At 41.9% G+C, this 23,811-nt stretch overlaps 1 protein-coding gene across 1 annotated transcript in view; it reads left to right on the plus strand.

The window, feature by feature from the left end:
- LOC122772689 (protein disulfide-isomerase TMX3-like) overlaps positions 1–20,790 on the plus strand; it is a 38,422-nt gene extending 17,632 nt beyond the window's left edge. The window contains exons 11-16 of the mRNA XM_044030904.1: positions 417–474; positions 696–749; positions 5,592–5,648; positions 9,554–9,683; positions 12,028–12,096; positions 17,352–20,790. Coding sequence (XP_043886839.1) covers positions 417–474; positions 696–749; positions 5,592–5,648; positions 9,554–9,683; positions 12,028–12,096; positions 17,352–17,663 — 680 coding nt within the window. The 3' untranslated portion in view covers positions 17,664–20,790. The remainder of the gene's footprint in view (positions 1–416; positions 475–695; positions 750–5,591; positions 5,649–9,553; positions 9,684–12,027; positions 12,097–17,351) is intronic.
- The last annotated feature ends 3,021 nt before the right edge of the window (positions 20,791–23,811 follow it).

Raw genomic sequence — 23,811 nt, forward strand, 5'->3', positions numbered from 1 at the left:
CAAGTCATCACCAGGGGGCAGACTGGCACTCTCAAACAAGAAAAAGGGGGGGGTTCAGGTTCGGAGCTTGCAGATCTGAATAGCAGACCCTCTTAAATTGTGTAACTTTTTCTTTTAAGTAGATCCATTTGTCATGTTGTGGTTTTTGGTTTTGTATAGCACTGAAATAGCTCTTCTACTAGGAAGTGACCACTTATTTCCAGTTCGACCAAGTTAAAAGCAGGAGCTAGTTTAATGTTTTGAGTGATGAAAGACTAAAGAGCTCTTGGTGCCTCTTCCTTTATTTTCCCTCCTTCAAGAAGTGATGCGTCTCCTCCAGAGCCTCTTATCTGCCTGCTATTGTCTTCACACCCTTATTTTGTGTGTGTGTGTGTGTGTGTGTGATTGTAATTTGTACTCCCCGTCTGCCACTGCAGGCAAATTGGTAGCGATTGCCATCATCGATGAGAAGGACCCCACTGAGGAGAGTAGCAGGTACAAAGAACACTGAAATTAAAAAAAGCATGGCTCTGTGTTGATTACTCCAATAGACTTCCACACTTACCACGATACTTGTCCTTCAAGTGCGTGGCTTTTACATAAAGATAAGACTTGCCGCCATTGTTTGGATCTTCCCACAAATTGCAGGCACTGGCTAAAAAAAGGTTCAGACTGCGACTCCTGTGGTATTTCACAGTCTTCTCATTTTCTTTCAGATTAAAGAGCTTGATACAGAGGGTGGCAAAGGAGTACAGGGAACATTTTAACAGGTAAGGCATGGTCAAAATGCATTTCCAATTAATACATTTATTCTGGGATAACGCATTCACTGGGGAATGCTGCCTGTCTGCTCGCAAGTTTTCTGCCTTTGTCGGGGCACGTCTGTTTTTGTTGAGGTTCAGTTGAAAGGTAATTATGCAAAATGTCAGCTTCCAAATATGGGTGTTCTTTTCAGCTGTCAGTCACAAACTCAGCCCGGCTTGTAATAATGTCTCATTTTCTGTTTCCTCCTGCTCCGACTGTGCAACAGCTACGGGAAAATTAGATGTTTATGTTGCGTACCGACTTGTTCGACCTGTTCTTTAACTGTAGAGGAGCTGATCTGACAAGCAGCCATCTACAAATGTAGGAAATTCACTGAAATGACATCAAATGTTATTGCGCAGGCGATGACTGTGGCTATGACCCTATGCTTTCTGCCCCATACTTGTGGACACAATATCTCAAGAACGTCTTGAGGGAATCCTTTCTAATTTGACACAAACATTCATTGGATTGAAGAATGAACACATTCGATTTTAGAAGTCAAATGTCAAGGTCGCTGGCCTTCTACTCATAAACCTTTTTTTGCCCTTTGAATGCCGAAGAATGCCTTGAAATAATCCTTTTGAATTCGGCACAAATGTTCACTTGGACTCATGGATTAGCGGCTCAATTTTGAGTGGCCAGAGACGAAGGCAACAGTGGCTTTAAAAAGCATATTTTTGTTCTGTTGAATATTTAATGTCTTTTAAGTCAACATACACGTGTCATATGAACCTGAGGAAACAAGAGGCATACAACTGGTGGGTGGTAATTCTTGTTTCTAACAATCTCTAACAATCTGTACATCACATCCGCGCCGCTCTTAGACCCGTGGTTTGGATGAGGAACAAATCTCCTTTAACAAGGAAAAAAAAAAGGAAGAAACCTCAGAAATATAGACAAACGAGGGGTCTCTTTTCCAGGATGGACAGAAATAGAATAGATGTGTGTAGTATATGTAGTAAATGATCAGACTGGAATAAGTGTGTGCCGTATGAAGTTTGTATGCATTGAAGTATGTAGGTTATCCTCCAGCTGGAGAATCCAGGTTAAAGCTGAAAGTGCTTTGAATTCAAATCACGTCTCTGGTGATGGTTCTGTAGTCCCTGTAGATCCTTATCTCTGATTACCCTCAGGTAGGCTGTCGGATGACAAGCGGCTTTCCCTGATAATGATTAATACGCACATGTATCGCGGTGTCGTGGTTGTGTTGGGCTTAAATCCCTCCGTGTGCCCCGTCATTGACCATGTTGCTTCATCTGATGGATTTCTGTATCTCAAACCGCCATGATCAAAGTGCTTCTTCCTCTCCAGGCGTTCCCATTACCACTGATTGAATCACACAGATCCCTATCATCAATTAGACAACTGTCAGTCACACCTCCCCCTGCGTGATTTATAAAAAAAATTTTTTTAAAGACTTTTGAATGTGAGACACCCTGCTGAGATCAGAGCTGCCTGTGGTGTTCAGACACACCTAAATTGGTATTTTAAATTACAAGTCTCATCTGTTGCCCCCCGGTGGTGGGTGGAGGCAACGCAGTCAACAGAGAAGAGGCAGTGACTGACATTTGAATGAGCCGTCGTCATTCGATGCAGTGATAAATGTGGCTATATTCATGCTCACCCACCATTTGTAGCATTTAAGAGGGAATAAGTGTGCGTGGAGGCGGAGGGGTGCACATGTCTGCTAACCGGACTTGTGGGAAAGTCAGCTGTTTGTCAGTTGGTGGGTGTGAACAGTGTTGAAATTCAGCACATGTCATAACTGTCTTGGCTTTTATGCACAGATGCACAGAGGGCTGGTTGCAACAATACTAGGCATGAATCTTTATCATGGAGGGAGCCAGTCACAAATTGAAAACCTTAGACCTACCAAGTTTCTGTCCATAAATGAGTCTGCAGTAAAGATAACGAGACCTGGAACAGCATTAACATGTAACACCTGAATTCTGCTCCAATCAACAGTTTTCTTGTGAAGCAGGTGAAAAAGTGTAACCTGAAAGATGTCACTCATGTTGATTAACCCCCAGAGAATTGTCACCAATTCTAGTCTGCACTTCTCCTCTTCTTTAGAGAGATTTAGCTTCGAGCGCATTCTCATCTGATAAAGTGTTGTGCCGAGCAACAATATGAGAAACTATCTGGAGAACATAGTGGAGAAGCCAATGGGACATAAATTAGACCTCAACTATAGACTTAACTTTTGAATTTGGAAGTAATCCACATATCTGCTTTCTTGACAATGTCGCCCAAACACTTGAAACTATCGTTAACAAATTGAAATGACAGGTCAGTTCCATATCCATGTAATATTACAGCGGGAGGGAGGAAGACATGACGAAGTGATCTCATATAAAGTATGAGGATATATACATTGAGACACTTTGGTGACTTCTTCAAATTTAAGGCTTGTAGTCACAGCGCGTTTCCTTATTCCTTGGAGGAGGAAAAAGGTTTGTACGGCATTGCACATCCACGTTTCCTTCTTATTTGTGGCCGATTCCAGTTCCAATAAAGTGTCTAAAAGTTCTAGAAGTGATGTTATCTGTCAAAGTTGTTGTCCTGCATGCTGCGTAAAGCTAGACAACTACCAAACCATAAATCTCTCACTAACACGTTTTTGCTAAAAATAAGGGCGATAGGGTCAATAAACCAAAAATAAATGTTAGGCAAGAAGACCCGGGTTCGCAACGCGGATCGGAACAAGGGCCTTTCTGCATGGAGTTTGCATGTTCTCCCTGTGTGTGCAAGGGTTTCTCTGGCTTCTCCGGTTCCCCGCCACAGTTCAAAAACATGCAATATGGGGATAAGGTAAATTGGACACTCTAAATTGACCGTAGGTGCGAGTGTGAGAGTCTCTATGTTGCCCTGTTGGCGACCTGTCCAGGGTGAACCCTGCCTGTCACCTTATGTCAGCTGAGATTGGCACAGCACCCCCGTGACCCTCATGTGGAGGATAAAGCAGTAGAAGATGGATGGATGGATTTGTTTGCTTTCACTTTGCTCCGTGCCATCTTTCAGTTATTGAACAGTTAGAAATGTGGACATAAATTGTATTGACAACATTTTCTCTCTGCCTCAATTTCACATCCCCAGGCCAACAGTTAAGCCATGTTAAACTAATTTTGATCCATAAGTCAATGTTCTGTAGCCCTCAGTAACAAGTAGAGGTGAACCAGTATGGGTTTTTTTGCAGGCGGTGCTGATCTATAGAAAGGAGAATTCAAATTGCTTAGCTTAGATAAACATTTATTAAACACTTATTGTTTGTCTCTCTTAAAGTGCTTGAAGTTTGTGCAAGAAAGAAGTTAACTTGATATTTAGGTAAATGTCTCCCATCGCCCATGTGCCCTTGTCAAGTGTACAGCGGTGTTGTTGACACTGTACGCTGGCTCTCATTGTCAAGCTGTTCACATGAGTGAGCAACGTTAAGCAAGAGTGAACAAATGGCGTGGTGCCTGGGAAATGCAAATTCTAAGATCTCTGTCTCACCAAAGAAAATTACAAAGACTTGACTTGCCCAAGATCCCAAGGACAATCACTTGTCCAGATGCAGAGTGTGCTGCGAATCAATACAAGCGGACGCCACGGGTGAAGCGGCTCTTACAAGTTGCCCTCCCATCTTAAGCCGTGTCAGCACGTTCTGACAAGATGGTGCCCTCTGTAAAGCGAGGCCCTTGCCTAAAGAATATATAAAAAGGCTTATTCTGAGGCTACAGAAGCCAGAACAATTATCTACAAACATACTCGTGGGTATTACATACGATATCTGCCAATAAACCATCCTCAGTGTTACACATAGGCCCTTCAAATAATAACCAGCCACTTTATTAATAATTGGCCAGTGTCAATTGTTAAAGATGTGACAAAAATCTGTCATTTTAATCGGTCAGGCTATAAATCACACACATTTACTGAGAAGCAGACTCCGTAATGACATTTATTCCCAGTCTTGCCCACTATTGTCTATTTCTGGTCGATCGCCCACTCAAAGCACTACACAATTGATGCCGTTAATTCACAGACACATTCACACTCTAATGCTTTGAGAGCAGTAAGAGGTCCATTGTCTCGTTCAAGGACGCTTTGACACGGACTCTGAAGGAGCCGGGGGTTGAACCGGCGACCCTCCAATTCCAAGATGACCGCGCCACTTCCTGAGTGACACCGCTTTAATGGCGGTTATTACCACTAACACGGAGTGATTTTATATTGCATCCACTGGATTTATGATATAGTTCACACTCTTCATAACTATGTCATTGAAATGAGCACAGGCAGTTCTCTTTAGCACCCAGGGGACAAACCTACTGTGTGTGGCTGTGATTTAATATGAATAGAATATATACTGTGTATAGGACGCCCTGTAATCAGTCATTCAGTAGAAGTCACTGACTTTCCCAGACCCTGCTTCCCCTTCCTGGAAGTCTCTGCTCTGACACAGTGCAGTACAATGAGAAACAAATTCAATTCCCCCTGCTGCCTTATCGTTTAGATAAATCACCTGAGTCTTTTCTGCGGTGGAAAAGATGAGGAGAAAGAGAAGATGCCATATGACGGAGCTTTGAGGGATAGACAAAAGTGATCCCAGGCTTTTCACGTGGAGAACACACAATTCCTTTCAGTGTGGTTTCACATTTGTTTCCCATTGTGCTGAGTTATTCTGTGTCCCAGTTTGTTCTAGGTTATGCAGTCCGTGGAGGGTAGCAACAAAAAAACTGCTCATTTCACTCTATTGTGTGTATGTGTTGATTCCGAAGCACCGTTTCGCTTTCTAACACCACTGATTTGTTTCGCACCTCCAGAGACTTCCAGTTTGGCCACATGGACGGGAATGACTACATTAACAGCCTCATTATGGGGTAAGTGTCTCATAGCCAGCCTCCTTCTCTCCTCTCATGTCACCCTCCCTGTTCTCTACCTCATGTTACCTTCTGTCAGCTACTTATCCAGAGCCGCTCTGACTTGTAATGCCAGCCTCTGCCATTAAAGATGCTCTACTCTTGAGAAGTCAATTACCCAGGTGGACTGTCATTTCTCTTTTAGTGCTCTTGGCAATTTTAACCCCCGCAATCCTGCACACATGAAGGCGGGGGAGCACACAAATGTGTCGTGTGCACTCTCTCGCAAAGCTGCTCTTGTGAGGTTAGGATAGAGAGAGGGAATTTACAAATAAGGCTAAGCATGGATTAAATCTATAGTGTGAGGCTGTATGGTTTAATAGTTTCCCAAAGAGCTACACTAATGATTCAGCAAGACCTTGGTGCAGTAGCTTTTTCTGTCAGACTGAGGCCGACTGTTGAGGTGTCTTGCTCTGAAAGGCCCCGCTTCTGACATCCCACACTTTTAATTAGACAGAACCTCGCTAGTGTTAGAGGCCAGGAGTCTGCAGCACTTGGCATGTATGTTTTGTGTCTACCAATGCGCAGCGTCTAATTGCGTGTGTCTTTGTGTTACAGTGTTGTGTTTATCTCTGTGTGACAATCTGTTAGCATAATGGACCGCTGCAAGATGTTATTTTAATTTGAGCATGTTATTGTTTGCATGAGGGAGATTATAGCGTACATGGTCCCCTAACTTCTTTTGTAATTAAAAGGAAGTGTGTCAGTGAGTACAGTCAAAGTCGCAATGGAGACGCGGCCAGGCGGTGTTTATATTTAAGGTTGAAAGGGATGATTAGCTTTACTAATTTTGTATGAGCACATGCAGTATGTGTCTCATCGGGTTTTTTACGCGACTGAATCCGGCCGCTGTAGTACAGGATTAATTGCCCTCCTTTGAGGAATGAAATCCTGGCCTGTCAGTGTCCACTAATCCGCTCCCTTAGGAGGACTGTGGAAATAAATCTGATGGCTTGTTATCCCTCTTTCTGTCATCACAGCGATTACTGTGTTCTGGCAGCGGTCTGTCTGGTGTTAGGCTGCCCCTGCTTTTACCAGACGCACACTGACACACTTAAAACTACATATGGACACTGAGAAAAACAACATGAGCCCCGCTCTTAAGTCCAAGGCCGCCTGTACCTCCGTTCAAACATGGTATTACGGCTCGCCCCTCATAAAGAATGAGTTGTGGGTTATGAGAAGCTAAAAGTGATGTCAGGTGACCAGAGAATCTGTGTGTGAAGGAAAGACGTGTAAAGCACAGAAGGTCGACGTCGAGAAACATCCCAGTGTTTTATTACCAACACCAAGGAGGTTATGTTTTCATCAGCTTGGGTTTAGTCTAATGTATGTAAGGCCTTTTTAACTGCTTATTCAATTAAAAGGAATGGTGTTCTATAGTAATAGCGACAGTTATGCGATTCACAGACAGACATTCCCTTATGCATTATACATAGCTTTTTCAGGATAAGTAACCCTCATAAACTTTAATGTCTGTATTGATGAATACCTTCTAATTTGCTGATAGGTCAGTGATAGACCATAAAGTGAATATCGGTCAATAAATCTGTGCGTCTCTACCAGAAATGTCATTATTGTAACGCAAACTTGGAGACTTGAGATAACTTTAACTTTTAATAATTTTGGAGATGACATCCAGTTTGATAATTCTGTTTGTCTCATAAACAAACAAACAAACAAAAAACTCGTGTGATTGTCCCCATTCTTTCAAAATGTCCCCATTCTTTTTTTTTTTCCTGGTGGTCACACTGTGATCTTCATGATCACTCTTTAAAGTATTTTTTTTCTAATTAAGCCCTTTTGCAATAATTAAAGTTCAGGAAATGCTTCAGGTAACAGAAAGAGAGAACATGAAAACGTGCAGAAAAAGAACTAATGAACCGCTGACAACTGAGTCCCACTAATGAGTAAAAAGTAACCCAAAGAAAAATCTAAATAAGGAAACTACAGAGTGTTTGCACTTCAAACACGTGGTTGTTTTGATAGTCATTTCTTATACTGGGATTTTGACAGCATAGTCTTCTTGTTTTTAGAGGTTTTTGATTTGTTAGGGAGCGTTAGATTCCAAACAAATTATACCATTATTACCAATAAACAATTAATAATGTCTTAGTGCAGTTGTTTTCACCATAGAATCTCACATAAACACCTCAAATGGTTTTCTTCTGACACTAAAAGAGCGACAACAATCGCCTGATCTGTACAAACGAGTGTTAAATTCTCTTTTTTACATACAACGTCACATCACAATCATGGAATCTGTCATGGAAATGTTTTCAGCAAGCACAAACAACCAGATCCGACGTGGAAATGGCATTTTATTATAGAGCCGGTGAGAATTTAGTAAACAAGGTGAAATCTATGTTGATTACGATCATGTGACGGGGCACTGAAGGGGTTTTGCCTCTTCGATGCATCCAGTAACATCAAAACAACATTTTATTAAAGCAAAAAAAAAAAGAAACGTCTACATGGCAGCTGCGGCGTTCTCCACTCACAGAGGTGAATAGGCTAATCCATATTTCTTTGAAATGGAGGCCATCTGTTTGGAGTAAGCTGAATGTGTAATGCTGAAAAAATATAAAATATATATATATATATATATATATATATATATATATATATATATATATATATATATATATATACATATATGTGTGTATATATATATATATATATATATATATATATATATATATATATACATATATGTATATTGTATATATATATATATATATATATATATATATATATATATATATATATATATATATATGTATGTGTGTGTCTGTGTTAGCTCTTTAGGACTTTTTCTGGCACAAACACTGACCTTGTCAGGACCTCTGGTGCACACGGAGACCAAAATCTGGTCCAAATGAGGCAGAACCTTATTTCTGAGGAACTGGTGAAGTTTAGGGATACAATTTTAAGTGTGGTTAGGTTCGGTTAAGGTTATGAATGGAGTGTTCTAAAAAGGACAGCTGCGTGTGTGGGTGTGTGCGTGTGTGGGTGTGTGTGCGTGTGTGTGTCCACTGTAATTGCACATCTCAGGAGGACTGAGTAGTCAGGTGTTGCTCCCCTGGTCTCAGCTGGGTGGCGGATTGGGACGGTGATGGATGCGTGTGTGTAATTTGTTGCGGGGTTGAGTAACACAGTTGGGACGTGAGGTTGCAGCACCGTGATGGACGGTTTGTGTGTTTGCGTGTGTGTATCAAAGCAACATGGGGTACTTAATCTAAGCCACGCTTTGGCAGTGGATGAGACCTGCGAAAGAGGGATTGCCTGTTTATATGACCTTGTTTGTTATCTCACCGAGGTTTTGCAATTCCTCGGCTGACTTGTCGGAATTAGTGCGCCCGCGCTGCTGAGTGTACAGCATGGAAGTCTCTGTTTATGTAATTTCCTCTTCAAATGAAGCAAGATCACTGGCTCACAGGGCGTCTTTGTGTATATTGTCTGTGTCTCAGAATGGATGCTGAGTTATTTTCCCCTGCTCTCATCAGCTCTATTTTGTTATGGTCTCCTTGACTGTGACTGGCTCAGACTTGTAAAGCCCCTGAGTTACACACTGTTTGTATGTAGAATTGAAGAAATGCCACCCCTGAAATAGGCTAGGCTACATTGCCTCTTTCCTTTTAGGAGAAAGAAGTCGTCCTTTTGGAAAAAAAAAACACCCATGGGAAATGTTTGGTTGCTCCGAGCATAAATGGTTTGTTTATCTCACTGTTGTATTCGCAGTGTAACAATTTGTTCTTTAAGGAACTATTTGTTAGCATCTAATGATGCACTTTGATTATGTGCAAGGTGCTGAGGTTAAGGAGATTAAGTTTCCCTGTGTTTTTTTTTTTTCTTCTCTTCCTCAGAGAGGTGACCGTGCCCTCCGTTATCATCCTCAACACATCCAACGAACAGTACTTCCTGCCCAGTGAGCCGACTGAGAGCATGGAGCAGCTGGTCCAGTTCATCAACAGCGTTCTGAACGGTTCTGCACAGGTCCAAATCTCCTCCTCCTCCTCCTCTTCCCTCTCTGCTGCTTTCTGTCTAGACATTCATGCTCAGTGTAGCTTCATCCGCTGGCGTGGAACCATTGTAATCACACCAGTGGTCTTCATTAATCAAGCATGTTGCCTCACATTTTAAGTCCTTTGTGGAAAATAGGTTTTCACCACATGAGGTATTATTGTGCAATTTCCCGTTTTACATGTTTGGATTTTCGATTGCTGCCCCTCCTGAACAGATTATCCTCATAATTCTGTCAAACACTGAGATTACTACATGTCTCGGTATTATAGTGTGTACACTAATCTGGGCAAAGAAATGCCATCGCTCTTCATGCGCTACAGTCACCAGATGTATGAAACCATAAGCCTAAACAGCCAGAAGTCCTGTCCTTTTTTTTTTCCCCCTGGAAAGGTCTGGGCTATTTTTGCTTGGCTAAACAAACCACCTCCCACCGAATAAGCAGCAACAGAAACCTCCATGTTTCTGCAGCCACAGTTTCTGGACAGTTTCACCCTACCTCACGTCACGCTGGCTGTGTCTAGCGGGGAGGTCCCTAAAGGCTGGTCTGCGCGTAGAATGAAATGTAATACAGGCATTTAATGAAACCTCGAATAATGCCGATGGTGCAGAAACATAATAATAAGCTGTTTTCAGACATGAATATCTGTAAAATGTCCAAAGAAACGGGAGATTGTCTGGCTCAGACATGTTCACGTTGCAGGTGAGGGGGTTGAGATTTTCCTGCATTGCTCTTCCAAACGCCTGCAATTTGGGAAACAAATCCAATTTCGAATTTTGATAGCGATATTGCAGTTGCAGCACTCCCTCTCTAGGGATCACTACAGCGGACCACCTGCTTTTCCAGCGATCCGCATATGATTTAGAAGCCAATTTCCCTTCCCACTTGGCCATGGGCTGCCCATGCAGTTGCTATTTGATTTTCATTATGTATTTTTTGGAGCCAAGGTTCAGTTCAGTTTTCACTGCGTCATAGATTGAATTAATTCATTATTAATAATGTAATTGGCCGTAATACTAATACTAATACTAATACTAATACTACAGTCAAAACATCAACTACTCTACATTCTATTGCATGTATGACATGATACATGTGAGTTGCACTTTTAAATTTATACAGAAGATAGAGCGATAAAAAAAAGAAAAAAAGATGAGATTTAAATTGCCGCCCTTTGTGATTTTGATTTGAAACAATCAAACTACTCCTTACCCAGAGCTAATCATAGTCTAATCTTAATCTTTATCGTAGTAAACTGAAATCAACTACCTCAGTCCGTCTCAGCCATGCCATCTCCCTTTTTGTGTGGTTGAAACTGGCGTGAAATGTGCATCTACTCCCGTCCCACATTGACTTGTAATGTCATCATGCAAAAAAAGTCACGTTGAGTTTGGATCTGGCAGGAAAATGTCTGGAACAACGTTTGCAGGAATTTGCAGTCTTGCATACAGTCTCCCCGGATTCTTTGAGGATAACGTCTAGACTCCAGTATGTGTCTGAAAGCGGCTATAATGCCTACTACTTGGGAATGCAGGGGCCCTATTTTTCCCACCACATGTGGCTAAAAAAGTAGAATTTGAGTCTTTTCATAAGTGGCAGGAACACTGAGTTATACAGACGACACGTTTAGCCATGCATGAAGCATGAACCAGCCAGAGGAGGACAGAGCTGACAGGCTGTGGCATCGCTCAAGCAGCTTTTTTATAAAAAGGCATAGCTAATTTTTATATAGTCTATACTTAAGTCCCCTGGCTTTCACTCTTTTACAGTTAAGACAGATCTCATGAGAAAAAAGTTTCCTTCAAAAACTTGCGCAGCCACTTATGCAGTCCACGCACAGCGTCGGTCTGTGCAACAGCTGCTTCCATGGAAATCATCTCATGCCCACCTTCAGCTCCTTCACAGAAGTCCTGCTTGGTCGGTGCTCGCTAATTGGCCGTCCTGATGAATTAACATCAGGACACATCAGTCATCCACTGTCCAGGTGCCTTTGCCAGAAAATGAGCTCAGACCGAGCGGAGCCACTGGACAGTAAACAAACCGGAGACTTTAGTGCAGGGAAGCGGTTAATTACACAATATTTTACATATCTTGGATTTACCGAGCGCACCGGCCTGTGTAACTGAGAATGAAACTAATCAGTGTACAATTTTATTGACGTATCGGTTCGTCAGTTGATTTGTTACTTTGGGACAGTTCCCAAAGTAATTGCATCAAATTCAGACCCGGGGAATGCTTCTTACAGTATGTGTTACATAGGTGGTGAATATAAAGTTAAGATGGACCAGAAATAGCAGCTCCTCTGTCTCCCTGCAGGCTCATGGAGGTGATGGCTTCATTCAGAGGATCAAACGTGTGGTCTTTGATGGCAAATCCACCATTATGGTAAGTTACTGACAATTCATTCATACACATGTACACGTGTTTCTACATGTGTATTTGATCATTACCAGTATAGTGTATTTTAATATATTAAAAAGTACAGTAAGTGCTTACATCAGGTTGAAATGTGATTCGTTTAATATAAAATAATCACAAAGTAGTTAAAAATGACTACTTTCATTTGAGATCCAGTCTATGCGTCTGATACACATGAATGAATTCATTTTCAGTAAGGAGATGTGGCTCGACTGAACTTGCATTCATAGATCCTTTTTGGCTGCTTGAGAGTAGCAGCCGAACACGCTGTTAACACAACATCCACAAAGCTGAGGCGGTGAACCTTGTGGAGTTGTACATCGCCACGGGCCACTTCCTTGAAGTTGTTTCACGTCTCATCCAAGAGGCCTCTTCAAGAGGTCTCATCTGATCTGGAGAGGCCTCAGATGAAAGGTGAAACATCTTGCAAGAAACTCAAGCAAGTCCAGTCGCCTACAGCTATGTACACGTGCCGATGATACCGTGACCTGGATGACTGAGGAAGAGTGAGAGTCTTTACACGCCTCTACCTGAACTTCCGAACTTTATTCTTGGAAACTGGAGACAATGTTGACATTAATATTGAGCTGACTTGACAGCCCGTTGACTTGGCAGCCCATGGAATTGGGAGGGTTGCTGGTTCAAATTTAAGGTTGGATTTGCCCCCTGGGCAGAGATAATGAAAGTGCTGCCCACTGCTCGTGCACCCAGCTTGTTTTGTGTTCACTACTGAAGGAAATATCTGCCTCGACATGTCCCAAAGTTGCTTATTTTGTTACTTAAAGGCTTTTCTTTAAAGTGTCTCTAGCCTGGTTACTGTTGATGTCGGCAGTAAGAGTTGACCAAAACTATAATTTAGTGGCCCGTAAAAGCAAAACAACAAGCCGAACAAGACTAAAATGTCTTGCAGAGGTGAGAGAAGCTGACACTGTTGACTGAAATGCCTGTTCTCGTTTAACCTCATCGCCATGCCTCACCTTGACTGTGTTTACCATTTCGGGGTAAATGCTTTATATGTATTTATATGCATCCTGTTCAGAGTTGTGTAACACTGTCGAACAAATGCCCAGCACGTTCCTTCTGGGAGTCGAGCAGCATACCGAAAACAAGACCAGGCTCACAAATGAGCATATGCAGTAAACACAGCACATGCACAGAGATACAGGCAGCAGAGGAGGAGGAGGAGAGAGATATTCCGGGGGCTGAAGCTGCTTTTCCTCCCACTTTTACTCTAAGTTGTTGCTTCTTTTGGAAGAACTGGTGTTTATTTTACCAAGGGTGTGCTAGGAATGTAAATACAGCTGCGATGCCATGCTCCTCACTTGCACTGTAACCCTGGGTGAAGCTTAACCCTGCCCTTACAAATGTCCTGAAACGAACACCGAGACCTCCTAAAGGGAAAATTACAGAGATGGTATAGTGACATCTGCCGTGAAACTCTGAAGCATAAGAATAGCCTTTAGAAATACTTAAAAGTTACAATTATTGAAATCAAGTGGTGAGATATTTTTCTTCATTTGTGTAGTAAACTTCTGCTTCAACATGTGAAACGCATGCTCTGGCTGGTTTGTCCATTTGGGCAGAGGTTGACAAATGGCAGTGCAAGATGGCTGCCTGTGGAATAGTAAGACCCCTGTCTAAGGTTCAAATAAAAGGCGCATTCTAAAAGGCTTGGCCATGCTTACTGCATTTCGACATATGGTTCTGTTCACTGAGGGTATGTTATTCATATTATTCATTGAATATTCTAATTTTGTCTAGTGAAAGTAATGCGGGGTTCCCAGCATGTTGAGTTAACAGGATCAGCCTCAAGATGCATTCAAGAAACCCCTTAAATCTCATCACTTCTGCAAACACACACTCTAAATGCTTGCTTGCTGCTGCCACCTCATCAGAATAGATGCACCACAAAGTAGGTCACTATTGGAGTATTCAATATTTGTTTTAATATCCCTACGAATAGTCACAGTAACTGATTATAACCGAATAGTAGTAGTTTATTACATTTTTGCCATTCAACCTTTAAAGACCTGTTAAGCTTTTGAGGTTTCAAAGTTTACTTTAATTGAAACCGGTTTAGTAACGACTCCTATCCAGAATAAGTGAATGTGATTTTGGCTAACAAAAAAAAAAAAAAAAGTGAAGGAAGGATTTTATTCACCAATAATTTGCAGCTGCACAAAAGTCAGAATCCATGTGTGAGCAGCTTGTCTTACACCTGTTAGAGAAAGTAGACGCTGTTCTTTTCTTGCCTTTCCTAAATATAGCGAGCCGCAAGCGTCACCAGAGCTGGTCTTGCTCACAATGTCATGATATGATTCAAAGCAGATCGGCAGCAGCCATCACCTCGCCCCTGGAGAGCCAATCTAAACGCAAGTCTGACAGAAGCGTGAAGGAGCGGCCACATTAGCCCCAATGGCTCATAGCCAGCTGTGTTAGCATAGCATACACATCTCTACCTCATCTGGCATCACAGAGCCCCGGCAATTACCATCCCTCTTCCCGTGGCAATGACCGGAGGCGGCATGAATATTCTTCTTCTCTGCTCAATAGCTGACAGAGGTTGGGACCAAATACTCCCTTCTAGGTGCATTGGATCTGATGGATCCTGCTATATTCAGGCGAGATGACTCATTTATCATCAAGATCATTTAAAGGGAGAACTTGCAGAGTTGTCCTTCACTGACTCTGCTGTTGTTATGCCCACAGGAGATGAGGCATTGTGGTTTTCTTTTTTTTTTGCTTTGCAGCAGCAGTATAAAAATGTTCAGTTTTATATGCAGGTTCAGGGCATGGGCATGACTGAGAGGAGCTTTAATCATGACCAGAGAGCAGATCAGCTCCGTAACAACTTGTTGGCTCTGTGCACTCCCTGTATTTCACATAGTGACACATCCATTTACTATGTGCAGACCCCTTTGGGCATCTGACTCCAAAGCAATTTAAATTTACAATATACATGTTGTAAATATAAAAGTATTGACAATGCGGACGTTATTGAGGCTGTGATTTATTCTCAGGAAGCATTCAAAAAATAATGTGTGTGCTACTACCTTTACTCTTAAAGAAAATAAGAACATGTGTATGAAGATAGCTCCGTCTCTATCATACAAAACGTTTTTTCCCGCATGGTCACCAGTGTGTAACAAAATGATGGCACAGTACAACAGAGAAAACAAACAGTGTAACATATAAAAGGCCTCGTGAAATTATGTGACATCAATTTAATTAATGCTAAAATATTGCAGCCTGCCCGTGTCTCTGCAGAAGATTTGCGATAGGCCGCGGAAACATGCTTGCTTAATGTGAGTTTAATGGCATAATGCAAATGACCGAATACAAATGCAGTGCATCTCTTCTCCAAGTATAAAAACGCCTGTTGATTGCGATTTTCCCAACAATACTACTTTAATGTGTTGGAACGACTCATTCGAAAATGTCGGCTTCCATTTCCTCAAAGACTTTTTTTTCCTTTTCTTAATAAACGTTTCAAACTCATCAAATTCAAAAGAGCTTTGCTAGTGATTGAAGAAAACATAGGGTGTTGAATTTGAATAGTTTGACATTCAGCTTTAGAGACTAATGCGTTTCTAAAACAAACCGTAGATAGAAGGACAGGAGTAAATGACTGGTAGCAAATAAAACATTTAGAAATAAATAAGAAAAGTACAACGTCATTCACTTGTTATTCAGTCATTCAGCCTCAGGATGTATTCATGTCAACTAATAGTTGTTTTGCTTCAGTAGTAATTACTGTGAAAATGTAAACAGTAAGTTCCCTAGGTGTTTTTCAAATATATTCTAAAAATGTGTCCGCAAACAATTTTCTCTGTTTTCAGTTAAGAGTTGAGGTTAAACGAATATAAATTGTGCATTTTGGATTCTATAGCCGATATTGGATTCTCAAAACAAAGTTGAACCTTGAGGTTTGTGTAGCTTTCTTATAATGGACCCTTGCAGCAAATTGAGTGAGTTTACTGTTGCCTCTAAATGTTTGAATAGTGTTTGTCCAGGTATTTAACTGGTGTGCTAAAGCTCAGTTGTTTCTATGACCATGTGAAATGATGATTTTTAATGTGTCAGTGTGGCGTCATGATGGTTTGTGGTTACGGTTGTACCACAACACACTCCCACCTGGTGTTAAGTCTTCTTTTCTACATAAAAAAACTACACTTTGACAGAGTTTGCAAGTGGAATCATGTTTAAACTGTAGTACGGTGAAGTATAGATGAGACTTTATCAACTGTGGGGGCACAACCTCTACCATGGGACCCCAAAGCTCCTCACAGGGTCACAAAACACTTTAGATTACTCAGAATTCAACTTGTTTTGTGAGGGGAGACAGCATATTTTAAGGGTGACTTATTTTATTTATAAAAAGGACTTAAAAAAAATTTTTTATTTTACTATTTATGAGGGCATTTCCAGACGTGTACACCCGCAATAATGTAGCAGGACACGCTGACTGAATTACTCAACACGTTCTCAAAGTGTCGCCTTACAAAGAGACACACTAGGCTTTCAATTGACTCCAGAGTAAACCCACTTTAGATGCTCAGAGCAGAGCAGGGGTAGAATAAAAGTCAGAGATTGCAGTTAGGGTTAGGGGCCAGGATAGGCCCGAGGTTGAGATTAGGGCCAAGAAAGGGACTGAGGTTAGGATAAATATCCGGGTTAGGCTTAGTGGATTTCCACTGTCGGCTCACACTCAGATCTGAGTGTATAAATGCACCGCCCGGTGCGTCTCTTTCAGACTCGGAAAGGAAACCTTGTGTGTCTGTAAGGCGACGCCGAGAGCGCCGTTATATGACGCTCTCGGAATGAGAATGGGCAGAATTACCATATCACAGAGGTGCTGATAGCACAGCTTCAGGGAAAGGAACATGCTGAATTTCCCCTTGATATAAAATCATTAAAAGATGGGTCCCATCAAGCGAAAGTGGAGAGATTGTGTTTCCCAGTTTTTTTTTTGTTTTTGTTTTTTACAGTAAACAATATTACATTTGTACTGCAATGTACTGAAGTAAGAAGACCGAACAATTATACATTTTCTATCAACCAGGACATTGTATCCTCAAGACTTGCATATATTGTTTTACTGGTTATCTCATTATTTCAGCATTTTCCCTCTGTGTCACTTTCGTCTCCGTGCTCGCCCTCCCTGACCATGTCCTCTTTCTTCTCTTTCCTGTCATGTCTCCCGGTCTCCTTTCCACTGTTAGTCAGTGTTTCGCAGCTCTCCACTGCTGGGCTGCTTCCTGTTCGGGCTACCGCTGGGTGTGATCAGCCTGATGTGCTACGGCATCTGCACAGCCGAGTCGGACGACGGCTCGGAGGACATCAAGAGGGAGGGTCTGACCGACGAAGAGGAGGAGGAAGAGGAGGAGGAGGAGGAGGAGAGGCGCCGCACCGCTGAGCTGGAGGGCCGCGAAGAAGGGGAGAACGAAGAAGAGGAGGAGGAGGACGATGAGGAAGAGGAGGAGGAGGAGGATGATTTAGGAGAGAAGGATCCTGGAGAGAAGAAAACAGATTAACACAGGGGCTCCTGCTGGATAGGGCATGACAGGTCTAGTCAAATGCAGTGAAATGAAACTCAGAGACATATCGATGTATTACTCCTCTGCTTCTTTGTTTTTCATCTCACTCCTCATCAAAGCCCCTTAAGCACAGACTTGAGGTCAGTGTGTAAGGTCAGCTGCTCAGTGAAGCCAGCGAATCACATCTACTCTTTAATGACAGAAAAGAGATCCAAATAAGTTGATAAATAATACAAAAAGATAGAAACCTCACAGTGGACACAGGATTAGAAACATTAAGGCAAAATGTATGACATGTAAGATAAAACAAAGCAGCAGAAGCTAAGAGCAGGAAATAAATGTAAATATAAAGTGTGTGTGTTTTCGAGAAGCGACTTGAAGTGGCGAGCCTGCTCAAGTTCTTCTGGCATGGCATCCCAAAGTCAAGGAGCCTGAGCAGCAAATGCTCTGTCACTTGTGGCTGAACTCAGGACGACTGTGAATCAAAAAAAAACCTACTCATTTATTATGATTCGACCGATCGGTCTGTTTCATACGACGTGTGACACTTCCTTATTCTAACTTACTATATCCTTCAGTCGTAGAAAGACAAAGAATAATATTGCCTTCAAACTGAATTGAAAACGCAGCAACATTTTCGCTATCAATACCCAACTGCGAGCCAAAGTGTAGGCTTATCGTGTTTAGTGATTGATTTGTATACATAGCATAGAAAGTGCCCAAGAAGGAAAATCTGCCATAAATGAGTCATGCTTTTTCTATGTTATTGCCTGTAAATATTTCCTTTTTTCTTTTGTCATTTTTCTAACCACCTGTTGTTGTCCATTTATGTAAGCATTTGATGGAAAAGAAAAAAAAAAAGCTGAAATGATAATTGGTGTCGGTCTCGTCTGATATCAGCCGGTTTACACCCCAGTGTAGGTGAGTTGTGCGTGAATGGCAGACTCGTATAACATGCATCAGTAGCTCCTGGGTCTCTTAACAACTCATATTCCTCAGATAGAGTGGTTGTGTCTGTTTCTATATTTCAGTCTGTCCCCATCACTGGTTTTTATATTGAATTCTGTTGGCAGTTGAAGTTTCCATCCCGAGACACTGATACTTCAACCGAGTTTTTCCCCCATTCGTGTTAAAATAGACTATTTCAGTAGTACCCCAAATCCTTCCCTGTCCCATTTTCATACTCTGTGACTAACGTTTAAGTAATAGCTGAAATTGAGTTAGAGTTATAGCTTTTTTTCCTGAATTCACATGGTCGCCTATTTTGAAAAAAAAAAAGTAGAAATATTGGTACTTTTACAACAAATCCAAAACCATTGTCATGGGGGAAAAATGCACAGTCAAGAGCACCTTGTTGGGATTTGGGGTCCAGTGACGCTTCATCAGCAGCAGTGGCAAATTAAAGCACCTATAAACATGTTTTATTATCTACTGTATAGAATTAAATACATGTGGGGAAAGAAGGAATAAAAATTAAATAAAAAGGTAATATAACCCTTAACACTGAAGTGTGATTTTCAGATTTGGTGCATGTACTTGACACCTATCTCCTCCAAACAATGAGACGAGCACTGTCGAAACACACTGTACAAAGCCTCTTTTCTGTTTCAATAACCACTCTATTAACATATTACAATCCACGGGCTCAGTAATTACTTTGAAGTGTTAGTTTAACATGTCGGTAAATATGCTTACTCATCCTTCCTGTCGAAAAAAGCCAATTAACCTAGCGCTAGCAACTGTTTAGCTTAGCTGAGCGTTAAGACCGAAAAACGGGGGGAATAAAGGGGAATTAAATCTGCCTCTAAACCCGCTTTAAAGCTCCGGAAAACAAGCTAATCTCCATTTATGAATATATTAATTAGGGAGTGTTAGAGGTTCTGTTTTCTGTGAGCTAAGCTACACAGCAGCTAGCTCCAGTTTCATATTTACAGGCATGAGTGGTGTTGATCTTCTAATGTCGAACTCTCTCTTTAAATCCATGCAGTGTGTTTGCTCATCATCCTTTTCTAAATGTGACGTCATATTTATTGTACAGAGAGCGCAGCCTGTTTTGTAAAGTTTGAAATGAGAAAAGAGGATTGGAGGGGAGGGGATGGAAAAAGGATTCTTCTCTCAAGGCGACGGTGATTTTATGCTGATGAATGAGCGCGAATGTTCGTCCTTCACCTTGGGAACAGGAATTGAAAAGAGTAATCTTAAATCAAAGTCCAATTCTCTCCTCCACAGGCTTTCAAACTGCATTTCAATTCTTCAAAGATGAACAAAGTGGACCATGTATTGAGAAACATTCACTTAAAGTGAATGCTTTGAGGTGTTAATCCAGGGCTGGGGAACTGTTTTCTTCTCTCGGACCATGTTTCACTTTGCACAACATGCTTAACAATGGCTTGAACTTCTGATGTCAGATGGCTGTGGTGATGAATTCACGTCCTCTTCTAAATGAGATTTCAGCTGCTTATACTTATAACTCTCCGTGTTGCTTTGATTTATCCTTGCAGCTCATCCAGTTCTGCTCCATGTTTATTTTTAAAACTATAACAATGCTCGTGGTTGGCCTTTTCAGGAGGAGGACCTCGCCCCTGCAAACTAGACACACTGGCTCCTCTTTAATTTACAATTAAAATTGTCATCTTCAGTATAATAGTCGATATGATGCTTGTTAGCGATAACCTTCACCCATTTTTCTCAGAAAAGAAAAGTGCTATTTTGCAAGTTGGATCAAATGATCTTGCGAGCGACAGGATCTATAGAACTCTCCCCACTCCTGCCCCCTAACCTTAACCCTGTTACAACTGTTTCCAAAAAAGTGCAGCTGAGTAATAAGAATGCTTGCGGTTTTGTTTTTTTTCCTTTTTGGTTTTGCTCATTTCACTGTGCTTTTGCAGCTCGGTAAATGTGAACCTAAGCACACCTGTTGTTTTGAATCATACAGAGGATTTTTCTGTATCATTATTATTATTATTATTATTACTGTGAAACTGCACTGAACTTGCCCCCCGTCTTGACTCCCGGTCTCCGTGTTTGCCTGCCATTCTCTGTCAAACTTCCTCGTTGGGTTTGAATTTGAGAGTGCCACACTTTATTACAGGTTTGGAAGATTGAAATAAAGATTTTACTCTTTTTTTCGTGCCGCCTCTTGTCTTTCCTGTACATTGACGCTCGTCTTGATAATGTACGCTCATCCCCCGCCCCCCACACACACACGTTTTGAAATCTATTTCTGCATCAAGCTCCAATTATCACCAGTATAAATTATCATTTCCTCCGTATGAGTTTGTCGCGGTGTCAACTCAATTACGGCTGATAAAAATCACATTCTTGAAAATCTGGGTTTATCCAAGGCAGATCGCATTACTTGATGTGGAACTCATTTATTTCTTCCCTGTAGGGAATGACGGAGCTCACAAGTCAGAAACGTGACTTCACATAATGAAGCACAATGTCAAAACACCAAATCTGACCCTCGCGCAGTTAGATCGGGGGGAGGAGGAGGGGGAAAAAAAAAATGAAGGGAAATGTGGGGAAGTTTTGTTGTTTTCACCTCTGCTAAGTGACGAGAATGCTTGTTTTACACTGAATGTCATTCTGTGGATAAATTAGGTCACCCCAAAGGGGAGATAATGTATTACTACATCAGAATCACTGTCACTGAGTGGTGCTGATGCAAAAAGTAATTCATCGCTCAATTACCTCGCTGTATATTCCGAGAACAAGTGTCGCCGCGTGGCAAATGAAGGAGGCCTGCTTGTACACCAGACAAGGGCAATTACACTCCGCTGCTCTTTCTGACGCCTGCCTCGCGTTGAAATGGCAAATTAAGGCGAGATAGTAATCGCCTCGTCTCTGACTCACGCGAGCTGTCAAATGGTTGCAGGTTGCTTGTAAGGTCAAGGTAAAAGAGATGCAGTCGATGGTTGTCGCAGTTAGTGCTTCGAGGGTGTGATGAGCTCAGGCCTGTCACTCAATCTGAGAAGCGGCTGATGAGCTTTGAGTCACCGCAGGGACGGAGAGAAATTATTTTCAGATATAACCGCAGTCAATTCAGAAACAACACACACACACAAAACAAATGTTGCCTAATTACACAAACTGATTTGAGAACATCCCATTTTTTAAAAAAGCAGCACTTTAGTGAAGGTTTTTTGTTGTTGTCTTGTTTCATCAGCAGCAGCAGCAGCCGTTAGATCAATCCTCCCAGCCCTCGTCTGACTATTTTTTGCTGCAACGACTTCGACGTCAACAGTTGGAGCTGGGTTTAATAGCCGCTTGTCAACTTGTCAGTCGATAGATGCTGCTTGTTGCTTTTGTTTTCCTCTGAGTGGACTGACATCTTGGGGAAACTTTTCTTTAGGGCAGCAGACTGTGCCGTTACAACTTCCCCTTCATCAAAAATCACCACACACACACACACACACACACACACTCGAGCGAAATAGGAAGGCTTCATTTTACTGCAGCTTTAATTTCACGTTTAAGTTTTTTTTGACGACGTATATGGTGAAGTCAATCAGGAAGTGGGAATATATTTAATGGCCAACAGGGGGCGACTCCACTGGTTTCAAAATGTATCCGTTTTAACTGAAAGTCTATTGGAAAATTCACTTCTTGGTCTTGATGACTCATTTCAGATCTTCTTCATTGGAACATGATGTCAATTTTGTAAATCGTGTTTTCTTATTAAAGAAAAATAGACCGGCCAAATTGCCTTGGGTGAATTTAACGACTGGTTGCAGAACACATGACTGCACTGTTTGTTCAACCTCTCTATACCAGGGGTGTCAAACTCATTTTTGTTCAGGGGCCACATACAGCGCAATTTGACTCCTTTGTTTTACATTTAATGAAGGATATTTTTACAAAACATGAAGTTTCTTGAGAAATATAAGTGCAGTTTCAACAAAATCGTGCCTAAATGTGCTATTTACACATCACCCTGGCACAAACATTTAGTCACAGGTATCTGGAAGAGATTTAGATTGTAATCGTAGTGTGAAGTTTTAACAAATTCATCCTGTGGGCCGGATTGGACCCTCTGGCGGACCGGTTCTGGCCCCCGGGCCGTATGTTTGACACCCCTGCTCTATACTGTTACCCTTTTTACGACTCTCTTCTAAAACTGTCGCTAACTTGGAAACATAAGGACCCAAATGATCCAGGTAGAATATAGCCTCTATAAATAAAACCAACTTATCGTTAGACGCCGTAGCCGAAAGCTTACCCAGCTCAACAGATTGTCAATGTGGTTATATAAAAACAGAATAAAATGGACAGTTGAGAAACCTGCTGACACTCTCCCCGCGTAGACATGTCATTATTGAATGTTAAACTGTGCAGCTTGTATAAGAGCAGACAAAACTGCTGATAGGTCACTTATTAAAAACAAGGGCTTGAAGCTAAAATAAAGACAGGAGTATTTTCTGTCTTCACACGCTGAGCATCTCTTACTGTTTAATAGACAAACGGCGAATTAGAAATCATAAAACTCCTCAATCCATAGTCCATTTCTTGGGCTATTGGCACATGTATTTATAGCAGCAGCAGTGCACAAATGATGCACACAGTTGAGACCCGTATTATCCCTGTCACCTTTAAGTGCACTCTAAGCATTTCCCAGTCAAGTGTTTCTGCTTATCACTCTGCCGAGGAGCCGCTGCCACACAGCAAGTTCCCCTAATGATGTTGCCCAGGTTGTGATCATTCGCTGAAGGGACCTGTCCCCTCCGGGTGGTCGCGGTGACTTTGAGAACCCGACACGTAACCGCTGCTAAAGGGGAGGTGACAGGTGCCCGAGCACAGCTGCCGGTGCCGTCACTCCCACCGCTGCCCGGGGGGGCGATTTCCATCCTCCGACCTGATTATCCAAAGAGAAAGCGCGCGCAGCAGAACACAACGGCTTCATCAACACACAGATGAGCTTTTGTCGTAGACTTGTGCGCTTCGCCACATCCTTCATCAAAGCTTGTGTTTTAATCTGATCCTTCTACTCGCAGATGTTGTTGTGTGACTTCGCCTGCCGGGGCCTACAGCTTCATTTCAAGACCGTGATGGGGGACTGTAGCCAGCTGGGCTTTGTTGATGCTACATTCACAACAATCAAATAAACTCATCATTGATCCTGGTGCTTCTTTAACCCTCTGTAGTA

This window comes from Solea senegalensis, linkage group LG1, assembly GCF_019176455.1.
Source record: "Solea senegalensis isolate Sse05_10M linkage group LG1, IFAPA_SoseM_1, whole genome shotgun sequence".
NCBI classification, from domain to species: domain Eukaryota; kingdom Metazoa; phylum Chordata; class Actinopteri; order Pleuronectiformes; family Soleidae; genus Solea; species Solea senegalensis.